This window comes from Desarmillaria tabescens (genome assembly GCF_030435595.1).
Source record: "Desarmillaria tabescens strain CCBAS 213 chromosome Unknown EV420scaffold_22, whole genome shotgun sequence".
Taxonomy (NCBI): domain Eukaryota; kingdom Fungi; phylum Basidiomycota; class Agaricomycetes; order Agaricales; family Physalacriaceae; genus Desarmillaria; species Desarmillaria tabescens.
In genome coordinates, this window is record NW_026848321.1 from 695446 (window position 1) to 711665 (window position 16220).

The window sequence follows — 16220 nt, forward strand, 5'->3', positions numbered from 1 at the left end:
AAAGAGTACACACATTATCGTCTCCTCCCTCCACGCCCCGCTTTCGCCTTCATAGCTCTCTTCCTCTCCCGTTCCTCTTCTTTAGCCCGGGCGTTTCGTTGCCGTGGATCAATAACCTCATAGTCCCGCTCTGCTTTCCTACTCTCCTCGCCATCGTCCTTCGGGAAATGTAGTGCGTGTCCCAAAAATCCACGATCGTCATCAACTTCTATACCAGGGTCCCCCTCAACGGGCCCTGGAGCATTCTCCCCATTCGGTTCTCCGGCGTCATCCAGAGGTTCTGGCTCCTCCAGCATTGTACTTTGCAACTTTCCACGGAACGAATTCAAGGCAGCAAGGATATCTCCTTCGTCCCGCCGCTTGCCCTTCTTGTGTAAACCACGACCCTTTGAGTACTTGGAAAGCTCCTCCTCGAGGTACGACTTCTTGGTGCGTTTCGCTGAACGCTCGTCATCGCTGTCGTTGCCTTCACGCCGCCTTCGCAAGTTTCCGAATTTCTGCCTTCCATCTTCTCAATCTCGGCTTTGCGGGCATTCTCTCCAGCAGCCTGCCCTTGAGCGTGCTGTTCCCGAATTTTGGTTAGATCGGAGGCATCTCTCTTCTTCTTGGCCTAAAACCTAGTTGAGAACCCCATGGCTTTGAAAGGCGTAAGCCGTACCTTTGACTCTGTCGTCTCCTCGGATGTCTTCACACTTGACTTGGGAGGATTGCTCACGAAGTCGGGAATTGATACTGAAGGCTGAGGATCCTCCGCCACTACATTCTCCGGTTAGGTGGATGGTACGCTAAGGAATATGGACATACAATCTGGCCGGGCAATCCCCTTCTTTTTAAACGAGACAGGTTCCTCTTCAGCAGTGTCATCTTCAAAACTTAGCAGCTTGACGTTCCTACGGGTGAGGTTCAGAAGTGAGAAAACATGAGAACAGAAAATCTGACTTTTTCGCTCCCTTACGTCGCTCCATTTCTTCCCTCTCCTGCTGTGCTTGCTCTCTTGCGCGAGCCTGAGCGCGTCTCTCCTCTGCTGTAATTCGAGGGACGATATCCTCAAAGGGATTGTCGACTATGCGTATGCCCTTGATTTTGGGTGGACTAGTAATGATGAGGGGAAGAAGATGCTATACGGGCTACGCTACTCACTATAGCGGTCGTCCATCGCTGTCGAGCTCTAAAAGTGGTGTAAACACCTAGTAACGCACATGGAAGTAGGGACATACCCATTTCGCCTATTTTCATGACATCTGCGAGCCCGTGGGTTAGGATGAATGCTTGCTACTATGTTCTGGCGCTCACTGTATACTGTGTCTCCGACGAGTCGTCCGAACAACGTATGTTTTCCATGTAGCTCGTCCGCTCTGTCTATTGCACGTTTAGTGATAGAACAATCAGGACACGCCAAACTCACCAAGAGTGATTATGAACTGCGAATCATTTGAGTTCTTCCTCCCGTTGTTGGCCATGGCCACGAGCCCACGATGAGCGAACCGTAGTCGCGGGTGAATCTCATCCTCGAAAACGTCTGGAGCGGGGAAGCAGTGAGACCTTTGCCAGCGCAGTAACCATAGGGCGTACCGCCGTAGATTGACTCCCCACCACCACCAGGTACCTGTTTTATCACCAGTCTGCACCAAGAACCCGGGTACTACACTGGAAATAGGACCTGTCAAAACGTACCACAGGTAAAGATGGTAGAGCTGCTCGCACCGGTGGAATATTACTCCATCATAATATCCTGTGCAAAAAACGATATTATGCCACGGATCCGCGGACTACAGAGAACTCACAGACCCTCCATAGCCAGCGTCAAAAAGTTGCGGCACGTCTTGGGAGTTTCCTTGCTCAGATTGTTCAGTTCAAGGTAATGAATCAGGGGGATTCAAATAAAGTACCTTGGACCATAGCTCAATGTCAATTTCGCCGACGGTAGTGTCAATGATAACACGTCCTTTGATAGGTAATGCCATGGAAGGGAGTGAGAGCAATCGGGTTCTGCCGACCAAGCCAAACTGGGCCGTGACGAGGATCACATGATGTGACTTTCTACGCGTTACAATAAAGACGCGATTTCCTTCGTCTTTTCTTTCACCACATCCACCATGTATGGGAGGGACAAGGACGATGACGCGAATGGTGCCTTTTGTATCTTATTATGTGTAGCCTCTTACTGAATCCTGCTAGATAACGACCCAGCTTTCGTTACGTTTTTCGGAAAACTGCCTGCAAAATCTCCAGAGACCGGGACCTTGCGACTGTTCCACCGGACGGCGCCTGATGAATTCTACTCTGCTTATGGACCTGACGCGCTGTATGCAGCTACTCATGTCTTTCACACCAATTCAGGTAATCAAATACCTCGGAGCTGGAGGGCGAACTGTCGGGCTTCCTTATGTCTCTCTTAAAGTCAGCATAGCCCAAATGCTGCTTAGGGAAGCCCTCACGACCAAACAACTCCGTGTCGAGATCTGGGAACCCGAAAGTCAAGGGAAGAAGTGCTCCAAGTACAGACTGGAGAAGGAGGTGCGCGCGCAGCTTAGACCATTTGTTTCTGAGAATCGTCCTAACAGATATTACAGGCATCTCCTGGGAATCTTCAGGCTGTGGAGGATCTGCTTTTTGTCTCGTCCGACCTACTCTCAGCTCCCATTGTCATGGCCATCAAGGTTAATACTACTTCGGCGGCTGGAGGGGGAAAAGACAAAGTCAAGTCTGTCGGCATTGCGTTCGCAGACACGAGCATACGCCAGCTGGGCGTAGCTGACTTTGTGGATAATGATTTATTCTCAAATACTGAAGTACGGTTCCTTCTGTCACAGTCGTATCTTGGCGCTCACTGGTTTGCAGTCGCTTATCATCCAACTGTCTGTCAAAGAGGCCATCCTTCCGACAGGAACTTCCTCAGGAAATACGGATCGGGACCTTGACCTTAACAAACTAAAAGCCGTCCTTGACCGCTGCGGTGTAGTGATCACTGAGCGAAAGCCTAGTAGGACTACGGCGTTTCTTTTTGCTTACACATGCTAATCACGATATGCAGGCGAGTTCATGGCCAAAAACATAGCCGACGATTTACCACGCCTCTTGTCAAAGACCCCAGCACCGGCGACTGGATCTGCTGATGCATCGGTTTCTATTCGTATGTCCGCAAATTATGGCTGGATTATGTTAGCTGACATCAAGTTAGCCCAACTTTCGCTTCCTGTTGCACCGGCTGCGCTCTCTGCACTGATAGCATATCTGTCGCTCCTCGCAGATCCAACCAATCACGAAGCATATACCATCCGGACCCACGACTTGTCCCAGTATATGAAGCTTGATGCAAGTGCGCTGCGCGCTCTAAACCTGACAGAAGCTCCCGGAAATGCTGTGAGTTTTGGCTCTTCCAGGTTGGCACTCGCTTTAACTTCGGATATAGGGCACGACCACACGTAATACGACCCTTCTCGGTCTTCTCAACAAATGCAAAACGGCTCAAGGGACAGCGTCTTCTCGCTACGTGGCTCAAGCAGCCACTAGTCAACCTCCATGAGATTCGTATGTTCTTTGGCACCATCTCTGTCCATTAAGTGAACCGTGACCAACAGGGAGACGCCAAAACTTGGTGGAAATATTTGTCGATGACTCAAATTCGCGCCGTAGTCTTCAGGTCAGAATCTTTGCTTAAATGAGTCGATTCATTCTGAATATGTGGTGCAGGACGACTACATGAAAATGATGCCCGATTTGCACCGGCTGTCAAAACGATTCCAGAAGTCCTTGGCATCCCTCGAAGACGTCGTTCGCGTGTATCAAGTTGTTCTAAAGGTAAAGGTTTTCGACATTCGGTGTGATATAGAGCTGACTGAAAGACTGCAGCTTCCTGGCATGATTGAAACACTGAATGACGTACAAACCAAAGAAGAGCACGCGTCCTTGATAGATGAGGCTTACCTCACCGCTTTGCGTGTAAGGCGCTTGGTGTCTAATTCACGACTAGTATTAACGTTCTTTTAGGAACACGAGGCCAACCTTTCAAAGTATAGTGAGATGGTGGAACAGACGCTCGACTTGGATCAGCTCGACCATCATAGCTATGTCATCAAGCCAGACTTCGATCCGAGATTGAAAGAATTCGCCGAGGAGCTGAGCAAGGTTTGCCTTTGTTTCTGCAATCATACAACTAGCCATTGAGTGACTCTCCAGATTCGTGACGGCTTAGATGAAGAGCACCAATCCGTCGGGGACGATCTCAACATGGAGTTAGACAAGAAACTTCACCTAGAGAACAGTCAAGTGTATGGATACTGTTTCCGTCTAACGAAAAATGTTTGTAGTTGCTATCAGTCATTTCTGCTTCAGTTGACGTGCGATAATAGGATGCCAAGGGCCTTTCAACGAAGAAGTATATTGAGCTAGGAACCATTAAAAGCGGCGTTTACTTTACCACGAAGACGTTAAAAAATCTGGCAGAAGACTTCAAGGACATATCAGACAAGTACACCCGAACCCAGAGTGGTTTGGTCAAAGAAGTCGTTAACATAGCATGTGAGTACAGCCAACTTGTTTCTTCTTCTCCTCATCTCCTCATACCCCTGGATGTAGCCACATACACTCCAATCCTGGAGTCGCTGGATAACATCATCGCACATCTCGACGTAATTCTGAGGTGCGTCCGCGGTATTCTTCTTGGACCTATAGCTCATTTATATTGAAGCTTCGCCCATGTGTCCGTTAATGCTCCTGAACCTTACGTCAAACCGACAGTCTTTGAGATGGGTACGTCAACTATTCCCCTCTCCACGTATTCTAAGCTTATTCAATGCGATAGGTACCGGAAGCTTGGTCCTTAAAGACGCTCGGCATCCCTGTCTTGAAGTTCAAGACGACGTTCATTTCATTGCCAATGATATTGAGATGATTAAAGGTGCTGCTCTTTCCCTTCCGTTGGTGTGTATCATCTCACATCACCTTCAGGCGAAAGCGAGTTCCAAATCATCAGTAAGCGTCTATCCCTTCCAGCATCGATCATCTTGCTCACTGGCCTGTAGCCGGTCCCAACATGGGTGGAAAATCAACGTACATTCGACAAGTTCGTTTTCTTTTCTTCTCCTTTGAACTGAGGTCTAAAGACATATCGTTAGACGGGTGTGATTGCTCTGATGGCCCAGACAGGATGCTTTGTGCCTTGTTCCGAAGCGAAACTCCCTGTCTTTGACTCAGTATTATGCCGCGTGGGAGCAGGGGATAGTCAGTTGAAGGGCGTCTCCACTTTCATGGCGGAAATGCTAGAAACAGCAATCATTCTTCGTGTAAGTGGAGTATCGATATATGTTGTGCATGCAGGCTCATCTAGGTTTTAGTCGGCGACTCCGAACTCTCTCATCATCATTGATGAACTTGGACGAGGTAGGGCACTGCTGATACCTTTAACGCATACATTCACCTGTGGCAGGTACCTCGACGTATGATGGATTTGGCTTAGCTTGGGCGATCTCAGAGTAAGCCTGCTTATTTGCCGGGTTCTTCTTGCTAATGTCAGATCCCTAGACACATTGCTTCCAAGATACACGCCTTTTGCCTTTTCGCGACACATTTCCATGAGTTAACTGCGCTGGACCAGCAAATCTCTCATGTGAAAAATTTGCATGTAGTAGCTCACGTTGCTGATACTCCAGACGAGAATCAGCGACGGGACATCACACTACTGTACAAGGTCGAGCCGGGTCAGCGCCTTTGTTCAAGCGAGTATCTTCTGCTTATTGAAAATGTTTCATGCAGGTATTTCGGACCAAAGTTTTGGTATACATGTTGCCGAGTTGGCGAATTTCCCCGAAAGTGTTGTCAAGGTGTGCTTTCGTTCTTATGTCTATCAGGAGCACAAACTCAAACATCTACTTAGCTCGCACGTCGGAAGGCAGAGGAACTGGAAGATTTTGGTGGTGGTCAGCACCCTTTTATTTTGTTCGAGAACAGGCTCCTGATACTGTCCTTCTAGCCGAAGATTCAGCCGATGACAACATGCCCGTAGAAGTGACAAATGAAGGGATTGCCATCGTCGAGGAACTACTTTCCACTTGGGCTGCATCGCAGACTCAAGACGATGAGGACGTCGTTATGGAAGATATTGATGGCGTCTCTCCGGAAGTCCAATTAGAGAGCCTGAAGCGATGCTTCGATAACTTCAAGCCAAAGATAGAGGGCAACGCTTGGCTTCAGTCCTTGCTTGCGACACTCTAGTCCTTCATTTCACCCCGGATGCTTGAGTATTTGTAAACATTGTATTAATAGCTTGCTTTGTCGTTTGTGTATAATGCTTTGTGTAAACAATTTGATGATCAACTACTTCCTTGAAGTACATGTTCCGTACAATAAGAAAGTCTGGCGGTGATATCTAAATTGGGACAACCGCGTGGCCGATCAGCTCCGTTTTTGGAAACGAGCAACTTCACTTTGTTCATTTTGCCACTGAAATCCAGTCTGCCACTCTATAGCTCTCAACTAACAAAGTAGCTCCAATTCTCTTTTGTTCTCTCTTAGAGATATATAGCATACATAATCACGATGTACTCTTCCTCATCCTCGTCTTCTTCTTCTTCGTCCTACTCTCAACCTACTCTTCCTGGTCAACGTCTACGAGCGATTCAGGTCGCAACAATTATACGAGTGCGTTCTACGTGTTTTCTATCATTATTCTGCTCACACACTCTTGTGAAGATATGTCCGGTACTCCAACCAAACAGCGCACGAAAGACCGCAAGTCCGATGGTACGAAGCGGAACGTCAAAGTGCAGATAGGCACCAAGATAGTTTCAGACATCGACATCCGGGAGTGGATCATAAATGTGTGGATCATCTGATGACGACGCTATAAGTCCAGTTCTTGATCGTACTTGGGTTTTGGACCAGGCAGCTCTCCGAGAATACCAAGAAACTATGCTCCAACCAGATAAAGTCGAACATCACCTCTATGATCCATTTACCAAATTATGCACTCCTTTGTGGAAGACTCTGCTCGATGACCCCATCTCCTCATCGTCAGAACAGTCCAACTCTTGGAGCCTGCAAGCTAAGTTGTGGCATCAGGAGGGCGACTTCAATATTTATGCTGGAGACGACAGCAAGAGCTCAAGGCGCCCGGACTTCCTTGCCCTTTCATCTCAGACGTTACTGTGGCTTGATGGAGACTCTAAGCGCCAACCGGATTGGTCTATGACTGTCTTTCCAATGGAGGTACAGAAAACACGGGTATCAAAACTTCGCAAAGAGCGGCATCCTTTGGCAGCTCAATCAGCAACACACGTTTCCGAAGCCTCTCCGTACCGCTCGGATGAACACACCCGCCGTCATAGCATGCCCCCCGTTGATGAAGAACCGTCGCACACGTCGTCTTCGAAGCGTAGCACCAAACGGGGAGTGTTGCACAATCCGGAAATCTTTCTCAGCGGTCTAACAAATGGCCCCATCGGTACCAGATGAACAAAGTGCCTCAGCTCGCTGCAGACGCCTTGGAATGCTTTGTTGCCACTCCTCGACTCTATGTTGTGGGGATAGCCCAGAGGGACAGCCAAATCGTCTTGTCATATTTCGACGCTACCTGCATGTTGAGGATGGCGGCGTTTGATTTTATAGAGAAGCCCCAATATCTGGTGCTCGTGCTGTTTGCGATGCTGAAATGCACGCCCCGCATCCTAGGATGGCGGCCGGGTGTCAATCCATACTTTCATCCGGGACCTGCGCAAGATGGAGAAGAAGGGAGTATGGCGAGGCGATGGAAAGGTTCCAGATTCGTCTTTCCCGGGGAACAGAGTGGCTCTGATTTGACATTCACAACCGAGGATAAACCTTGGTTCATAGCTCCGGAAGTTAGCGGGTGAATGGCATGTGTTGTTCTAGTCATCGATGAACAAGGGCGATCTCTTGTTCTCAAGGCTGTTTATACCGATGGCGCGCGCCCCCTTGAAACTAAATTGGTTAGGAAGCTCCTCACCAAGGCGCCCAAACTGAAGAAATATCTCCCAAACATTACCTGGAGTCGCCTCTACGACTCGGAGAAAGATCTTCACCTCCCACGTTTCAAATTTTCTCCGGAGGTCCTTTCCACGTTTCCAGTCCATCACCTTCTATACTTTGCCTGCCAGCGTTACGAAAAGCTCTGGCAAGTTCATAGCCTTGAAGAGTTCAAGGCAGTCTTCATTGATTATGTTGAATGTGAGTTCTGGCTTCAAAGACGCAGTGTATGTTACTAACTGGAGACTACAGGCCATTACTGGGCCTACAAAGAGGGCAAAGCACTTCATCGTGATATCAGCGACAACAATCTCATGGGGTGCAGAGACGAACACGCAGTCGTCGGTATATTGAATGACTGGGATAACGCATCTGAAGTCGAAGAAGATGGTACGGTGATGTCGTCCAAAGCTCTCCAGCGCACCGGAACGAGGCCATTTACGGCTCTTGACTTGCTTGTTACGAACACACCATCCCACTTGTACTGTCACGACCTGGAGTCCTTCCTTTATATTCTCGTATGGGCTGGACTTCATTACAACCTCAAAGACCGTCAACGCCAAATCAAGGACCATCCCGCCGTTATGAACTGGGACGCGCAAGACCTCGAGAGGGCTCACGATGCCAAGAATTTCTTCCCTACTATGTGGCCCTACTATCAGCGCATCATCACAGGGTTCAACGACGAGTTTCGACCACTCATACCTGGTTGGATAGATCCATTACGCCAAATGTTCGGTCGCGCAGTCAGAGAGAAGGACGACACAGAGGCCAAAGCAATGGTGTTTGGTCAGCAAGATGCCTACGATAACGCGACGTGCAATGGGCAGATAACATTTGAAAACATGGCTGTTCTTCACGCTGAGCCCCGCTCGCTGTCCAATGAAGAAACGACGACTCATCCTCCCACAGAAGAGAAATCTAATTAAACACGTATAACAAATAGCTTCCCCTCAATCATCGCACGACTTTCCAATTCAAACAGAAATATAATATGAAGTCCCAATGTGATTACATTGATGCCGTGGTGCAGTGGTCGTAACGTCCGTTGATCAAAATAAAACAATAAGGGAGGGGAAGTGACGCGGCGCGCCATATGTTCGTTTGGAGTCCTGCTATCCAATTCAGAGCCCTTTTCACGCCTGTCCTAGAGCGCTAATGGTTACCAGTGAGCGATTCAAAGTCAATGCGAGAAAGAACGAAAGCCTCACCACATAAATTGTACGCGCTATTAAGTGATAACGCATCCCCCGTCCGTCGTACACAGTTCAGATGCTTCATTCTGCGGAGTGCTATCTGGGGCTAGCCCAATCATGTCAAGGATGAACTCGACAAAGTTGTCCATGAATATTAATGAGGATGTTCGTAGAAGATTATGAGCGCAGACCAGTGCAGCTGTGATCTAAGTAGTAGGTGAGGACACCAAGCACGGGTGGGGTAGCTTTTTATATGTGGACATTACACGGCCGGTCCTATTGTCTCATTGCAAAGCGCAACCGCACTTTTTTTGGCGTAGACAATAAGAGATTTACGCTTTGAGGTATGTCGCTTCGGAGACAGTTGCCACTGGTCGGGTGCGGATCAGTGCGCTTTGCAAAGTTTATTTCAGAACGTACAGATGGGTAATACGTTCTGATCTGTGACATCTTCTCTTCTCATTGAATGGCACAGGGCTGACGGATTAGCATCAAATGGCTATTGTTTTATGGCGCGCGCCTTACATACAAGATGACGTTATTGTTTTGAGAGGCAGTCCGCATACCGGTAGCTCCGAGCGTTTACAAAGTTCCGGCAATAAAGTAGAATCGGTTGAATCTGAACTCGGACAAACAACAGGACGAGCTCCGGATCATCTTCGTCCGATTCGATAGTGTTCAACAGCAAGACCTATGCAGTGGTAGTATTCCCGAAGCCAGAGAAACAAGACGTAAAGACAGTCCTGCCCATAAAACAAATCTAGTATGCGGTGGAAACAACACGTAGTATCTGGGAACACCTCGGAGAGTCGGAAAGGCATGCAGGACTAGATTTGCCACGAATTCGAATCTGCCCCAAGACTTGCCCCTTCTTTCCACGTCTTTCATGTTGTTTTAACGGTTCGGCTGGTAGAGACGGAAATGGCCTGTTATGGAGGAGAAAGTGTCTCGAGGCTAGAGGTATGCGGGCCCCCAAGCCACTGGTCTGAGCCACTGATGATATAGCGACACCCGTGGCAAGCTTCCACTGTGAGCGTTATCAGCAGCCAACGGCACGAGAAATGCTGGGGAGAAATTCAGAGCTCCCACATAGTAGTGAGGTAGTCCCATCGACCCCTTCAGGACCATATCCTACATTTGATATCGAAGGAGGTCGGTCCCTTGGTCCGGTTCTACTAGCAGTACTAGATAGTACTAGGAAAGACTCGACTCGAAAAATGGGCAGCTAAGAAGTTATTGGCTTGTCAGGTGGTGGTGGTGTTATTCATAGTCTCGGTAGACGACGCGACTACGTGGTGGGGCTGATCATAAGGTTAATCGTGCCACCTGCCTTTGCAACCTAACTCGGCAACCGTTGCGGCATAAAATAGAATCCGTTTTTAGCATACCGGCAAGTTCAGTGTGGGACAATTTCAAGCCGGCACGCAAATTTTCCAGAAGATTGTACTCCCTTTTTACTTAGAATAAATTTATTTTCTGTAAAATTGTTAATAATATTCAGAACGCAGATACTTTTTTACTTTTCACAATGCGGCCCGAAACCTTGATAGCGCTGAGCCGACTTTCGGCCATCAAATCGTGGCATGCTTTGTAATAGCACAGGCGCCGCGGCAACTCTGCATCAGTCTCAACTGTAAATCGCAACCTCGGAATTGATGGGCACATGCGTCGCACTCGAGTGAACGTGCAAGGCCGAAAAACTTCGATTGATCAACTACATCCTCTTCTCTTACTCTGCTGACCTGGGGTTCTTCCTCGACGACTCAGCGCAAAACGACTCGGAAAGGCTTGAAGGTATTGACTTTCGTCGCCTAACACCTTTCCACGCTAGAATATTTTGGGAACGCGCATTGCAAAGCGGCTAACTCAACGATCCCACATCAGGATCGACGCGGCGGTAGCCGACGCTCTTGCGACTGTAGTTCGCCTTTTCTTTCAAGGCAGTGGTCAAGACTTGCAGGTTCTGAATGACCAGCGCTGAAGCGCGGCTGCATGACGGTTCCTATCAGAGGACATCGAAACTGGCAAGAAGTTACATGTGGGCCCAAATGAGATAAATAGATAAAGGTTGCAATAGCGCACGAAAGACGAGACGTTAGGCAAACGGTAGGTGCTAGATAGGTAGGTAGCATGACTTCATACAGTGAATGTCGAAAGAAAATGGCTAATATACACATATATCTCGCACTGACGTACAGGTGGCTTTCTGCTATGCTCTGATGGCTCAATCCTAGAGGCGATTATCATTCCTTCCTTACTACAAAGGCAAAAGTGAATATGAAATGCCATATACACGCAACCGACGCTCACGTTTGCGGGAGGAGTGACTGCATGGGCACGTGTTGAAAGACGGAGCCCAGCAAGCCTCAGCCTCAGTTCATTTAGTCGATCCAATTCCTGCAGGTCCTTGAAGGCACGGTCATGGTGATCACCGGCAAATGCCCGTTTTTTGGCCTCGCTAAAGACTTCTACCGAATCAAAATCCTCGGCCATCCCATATCGTGTCGCCAGCATCCTCTCTGACTCTTGCAGAGGTATGATTTGATGCTGGATCACGTTCATTTCTGCTTGGTCGTCATAGTGAACAGCATGAGGGAGCATGGCCTCGAATATTCGTATACAGACACGTTTGGCGTACTCAATCAGACGTGCCACCTTGCCGGCGAGCTTCTTGAGGTTGAGAAACATGTCCCGGGTAGTAGTGAGAATGATAGCGACTTTTGAACCCCAACACCTTGCACGAACAAACGCACAGCTCATGCCTGTCACACCACGTTACAAGCAACTGACCCGGTGCGATCAATGGATTGTGGATATTTGAATAGTGGTTGTTGAGTACCAGCATGAGAGCCGTCACACCCGTGTGCGAGTCATGCTGGTATAAGGAAAGGCCGTAGTCTTCCATCAGTTTGTTGTAAGAAATAGAGACGGTGAAGCAGGTACGATACCTGCATCTCACGACATAACAATCATATTACTAAAAATGTAATAGATCGGATCCAGAATGCAGGTAGGTAGCATTACACGGCAGCGTCCACACAGTAAACACTGGTCCCCGACATATGTACACGACAAGGGAAGAAGGCGCTAACTACAAACAATCCTACCCTCATCTGCACGACCCACAGACCCAACGTTACTGAGCCAAGCACCGAACCACCAGCCGTAGGGGAGAAGCACCCAGTAGCAGGAAAACCAGGCAAAAAACAGCATTGTATCCACTCAGGTAGAATAACTGCTGCCCTAGACCAGAGACCAGGTCAGCGTATGTGCACAAGCACGCGGCCACAGTATGATAGAACATATTAGGTGCTGGAACGACAACATGATGTTGACAAGGAATCTCGCTATGTAAGTGTACGTGGCAGGGTGGGGGGACGACTGTCGACATCAATTGCGGGATTGGGTGGGTATATGATATATCAATATTGGACCGCCACTGTGAAGGTGTTGGTCGCACGCATGAGAAGCAGGGAAAGGGTTGATAATTCTGTTGTACATCAGAGCACAGTTGGAGCTAGTCCATAAGCGTCACCTCTTCCATTTGTTGTCGTGGTTCCAACCTTTCCTCGGCTCTACCATTCGCACCTCCCCACCCTTCCAGCACCCCGAGAACAGTTGGTTGACGCCCAGACGGCGAATGATTTTCAGGTTTCTAGCAACTGAGGTGCTACTTTGTGTGATGTGCCGGGGTTGGTTGGGATTGGCGCAGACCGGAATAAGTACTAGACGTCCGTCGTCCCCTTCGATATCCAAAAAGTTACCTGGATTGATCTTAGTATATTCACAGCGAAAGAACAGGCACGATCAGAAAGTTCCCATGGGCGTAGCACACCAGTGAAGCGTGTTTCCCCGCAGATGGGATTTATTCATCGACACCTGGGTTAAATTGTCACCCTAAGTGATTTTTCAGGAAAATTGGAAGCTGGAAATTTTTCTTCTGAGAAGGAAGGGTCTTTGCTGGTTCAGGCTGAGGGCAGGTTATGCCGAACCGGACAAATCATGCCGGTACCTTCCGGTGGCTTGGCACCGATTGGCAGCATTGATCATGATTCTACGCCACGCTGTGCGCCACTGCGCGAGTGAGGACGCATTAAGGACAAAAATGTCCACCCACCATTATAGTTACCGTTACTTCCAGGTACTCATGGCATTGTCACGGTGGACCATCCAACTGGAAGAGGAGACTACGTCAGTTGGGTACTCACTGTAATTGAACACCATGAGGTTCTATGCCGCTATCCACCCTGGATGCGACTACTGGTCCGCATCCCCACGGACCAAATGGGTCTACATAGGCGTCAATCAGGAAGATACAGCGGAACTCATGTTTCTCGCATCCTCGGTCCAACGTGAAGGTCGGAAAACGTATCTTGTTGTTGCGAACACGGTCGGATGGCCCACATTTGCTGGGCCATTCTCAGAATAGATCCGCCTATGTGAACACGTTTAAAACGATGAGTTGGTGCGTCTAACGTCTCCCCAACGTCCTGTCATCCACGCTCACCTCTGGCAATGCAGAAATGAGTGGTATTAAGAAGCGTTGGTGCATCTCGTCAATTAAAAAGCTTTTCTTCCGCAGTATCGATATCTTTCGACGCCATCGCCGTACATGTCGGTGCTTATACGAAGGCGCCGTGTACCCAGTATGTTGATCAACTTGAACATTAAGTATGCTTATTCTGATCTAGGGTCTCGACGAAAGAATGGAGAAGATCCAAAGTCAAATCAAGCCTCTGGAAGAATTGGAGAGGAATCTGGCGAAGCAATACGGGATGGGCAGGGATTTTGATCCTGTCGAGGTTTTCGACAAGGGGAAAAGACTGGCATTTTCGAATCGCGACCAGGAGGTCCTGAAAAAGCTGGGTGAACTACACGAATTTCGGCTGCAGCGTGCAAAGCTTAGACGTTTGGCTGAAAGATATCGTGTAAGTGTTTATCATATATATCTTCCAACGAAAGTTAACTCTTGATCGATGGATAGAGCCGAAGCACAGGAAGAACGAATCCTTCCGTATCTCTCGGAAATTTCATACCTATAGTACTGTAATATATCATCACCTAGTAAATACAAAATATTGGAAAGGACGTGGGGATGAGGCCAAGGACAGCGGATTTTCGCAATCTGAGTTTCAACAGTGGCCAAGAGAACGATGATAGTCTACGATTGGGTCCCCGTAAATTGGCCAAGGGGTCATCTCATAAAGTGTTTCTGAAGCCCGAGCTAGCCTGCTTATCTGTTTACTTCACTTTGGCTTGTTGCCATTGGTTGTTTGGAATATGTCAGCCTGATACAGTATGCGGCCCGGACGGCAGATAAAGACGCGGATTCTATCATCTCACATATATGAACTAAGGGAGTCTTAGGAAACACGAGACAAGTTACAACTCACAAAGAGCAATGATTTACTCTGTAGTTGTGATACTTACATACATAGAACACAAACGAAATAATACACGATAGGACAATCGAACTATAACTATACCTAACATACAGGATATAAACACAGTACCGTAAGAAAATGAGACCGAAAAAATTATTAATATAGCCGCACATTGGAAGCGACTTCATCGCTGGACCGCTTCTGCTCTAGCCTCTACAAAAAACGACTAGGTGTGTATATGCTTACACTAGCAGTGTGCTGTTATTCCGTTGCAGGGCCTAGCGGAACAGGATCACGTTCTATGTAACTAGGACTAGGACTGCAATTGCAGCTCTGAATACGCAGCCTCAGCAAATATCCACGTAATGATAAGAGAGAGTAACACCGTACCATATACCAAAGTCGTTCATTCTTACTATCCCCTGCGACAATCGGGTACTGGTTCAATAATTTATTCTCAGGAAGGTTCTTGACAAGTGTCTCGACAAGCTAGACGTAAGTTGGTAATTCGCTGTTCAAGCTAGCCGGGTCGCGAATTATCGACTTGAGCGAAGAAATCAGTGCCAAAGTAAAACACCCATTGTGCCGCTCAGACTTCGAGTCCAAGTTATCCGCCAGTTGCACTTCTGCCGCATACTCATAAGCCTGACACGCTGCCAAGACTACATGCGAATTCTCTGGGATATCAGGTGTCCAATCCCCCCCAGATATAGACGGATATCGAGGGGAACCATCATCAGTTTTTAATCTTCCCAACCTCTTATCAGCAGCCTCAAACATGTCTGCAATCGAAGTGGTTGCAGACAGAGCCTTGGCCTCGCATACCACCGCCTCTGATCCTCGAACTTGTATGCCTCTGGTCAGACCTGAGTGGCAGCAGTCCAGAATGACAGTGATGTGATGTCCTTTAGTGCGAGAGATTTCCGTGAGAATGGTGCTGAGCTCTCGGTCGCTGATATCAGGGATTGGCTTAGAGCGTCCTAGCCTAAAACCTCTGGCCCTGGCCCTACGGTCCATAGGACATAGGGCCTCTATTGTACCTGTACTGGATGGGGAATCGGGACCGTATCCAGGATGGTCCTTACAACGATAAACCGCGCCGTGCCCGGAGAAATAGATGATGACATTGTCTCCCTTCTGTATCTGGAATTCGTAGAGTGACCAAGGAGGGCCTCAATGATGTTAGCACGAGTGGCGCGCGCAATTCTGGCCATGCCAGATGCCCGATTAAATGACGAGAGGGAAGCTGTAGTACCGAGGAGGAGACTGATATGATCTGTCGGGATGCCTAGATTCTGAGTCAAGAATCCGAAAATTTTGGTAGCATCGGATACGCAACCGCGCAAGACGTCCTCCTTAGTTGGATACGCATCAATGCCGATGACAACTGCTCAAAATTGACGACCATCGTGAAGGGGCTAAATTCAAAAAGTTGCTTGTCAGTACTGTAATATCTACCCTGATGACTGCGAGTATACGCTCATACTCACAGCGCTATGACATGCAGCTGGGTCCTCGTTCAGGGGAGGGAAGGCCATACTGAAGAGGGTTTCCGTAAGCCTATCCCCGCGGCTTTATATAGACAGAATCTCGATGGCGTTACTTGTCGCCGGTTCGTTATCTTTGATACATTGAATCGATATATTATTGCGACCAG

At 48.3% G+C, this 16220-nt stretch overlaps 6 protein-coding genes across 6 annotated transcripts; 3 read left to right on the plus strand and 3 right to left on the minus strand.

Moving 5' to 3' along the window:
- Positions 1–14: 14 nt before the first annotated feature.
- On the minus strand, positions 15–1964 carry EV420DRAFT_1621134 (cyclophilin-like protein; the record flags this gene model as incomplete). The annotated part of the gene is made up of 13 exons (XM_060475661.1): positions 15–446; positions 473–610; positions 659–756; positions 805–864; positions 920–1092; positions 1141–1168; positions 1218–1241; positions 1294–1359; positions 1406–1519; positions 1607–1647; positions 1705–1732; positions 1789–1834; positions 1890–1964. 13 exons carry the CDS (start codon positions 1962–1964, stop codon positions 15–17), a joined length of 1323 nt encoding a protein of 440 aa, XP_060329712.1.
- Positions 1965–2084: 120 nt separating this feature from the next.
- On the plus strand, positions 2085–6341 carry EV420DRAFT_1550674 (muts domain V-domain-containing protein). Its single transcript, XM_060473452.1, is given in 25 exon segments — positions 2085–2130; positions 2179–2321; positions 2341–2517; positions 2574–2792; positions 2842–2983; positions 3035–3133; positions 3182–3383; positions 3413–3531; positions 3582–3643; positions 3694–3801; positions 3853–3942; positions 3991–4128; positions 4180–4302; positions 4353–4600; positions 4691–4752; positions 4805–4900; positions 4951–4974; positions 5025–5065; positions 5118–5285; positions 5337–5382; positions 5429–5474; positions 5524–5699; positions 5755–5822; positions 5876–5918; positions 5972–6341. The coding sequence occupies 25 exon segments, from the start codon at positions 2097–2099 to the stop codon at positions 6211–6213; spliced, it is 2916 nt and encodes a 971-aa protein (XP_060329713.1). The 5' UTR covers positions 2085–2096; the 3' UTR covers positions 6214–6341.
- A 1896-nt stretch (positions 6342–8237) lies between these two features.
- Positions 8238–8912, plus strand: EV420DRAFT_1271713 (uncharacterized protein; the record flags this gene model as incomplete). The annotated part of the gene is made up of 1 exon (XM_060467657.1): positions 8238–8912. A coding segment is annotated over one exon (675 nt), but the record flags the coding sequence as incomplete, so codon positions are not given.
- Positions 8913–11176: 2264 nt separating this feature from the next.
- On the minus strand, positions 11177–12118 carry EV420DRAFT_525172 (uncharacterized protein). Its single transcript, XM_060482478.1, has 2 exons — positions 11490–12118; positions 11177–11436 (listed from the first exon to the last, which is right to left on the minus strand). The coding sequence occupies exons 1-2, from the start codon at positions 11937–11939 to the stop codon at positions 11434–11436; spliced, it is 453 nt and encodes a 150-aa protein (XP_060329715.1). The 5' UTR covers positions 11940–12118; the 3' UTR covers positions 11177–11433.
- Positions 12119–13227: 1109 nt separating this feature from the next.
- On the plus strand, positions 13228–14371 carry EV420DRAFT_1765106 (uncharacterized protein). Its single transcript, XM_060480811.1, has 4 exons — positions 13228–13644; positions 13701–13825; positions 13871–14107; positions 14164–14371. The coding sequence occupies exons 2-4, from the start codon at positions 13703–13705 to the stop codon at positions 14227–14229; spliced, it is 426 nt and encodes a 141-aa protein (XP_060329716.1). The 5' UTR covers positions 13228–13644; positions 13701–13702; the 3' UTR covers positions 14230–14371.
- Positions 14372–15439: 1068 nt separating this feature from the next.
- On the minus strand, positions 15440–15954 carry EV420DRAFT_1215915 (uncharacterized protein; the record flags this gene model as incomplete). Its single annotated transcript, XM_060466405.1, is given in 2 exon segments — positions 15440–15735; positions 15753–15954. Coding segments are annotated over 2 exon segments (498 nt in total), but the record flags the coding sequence as incomplete, so codon positions are not given.
- Between the last annotated feature and the right edge of the window lie 266 nt (positions 15955–16220).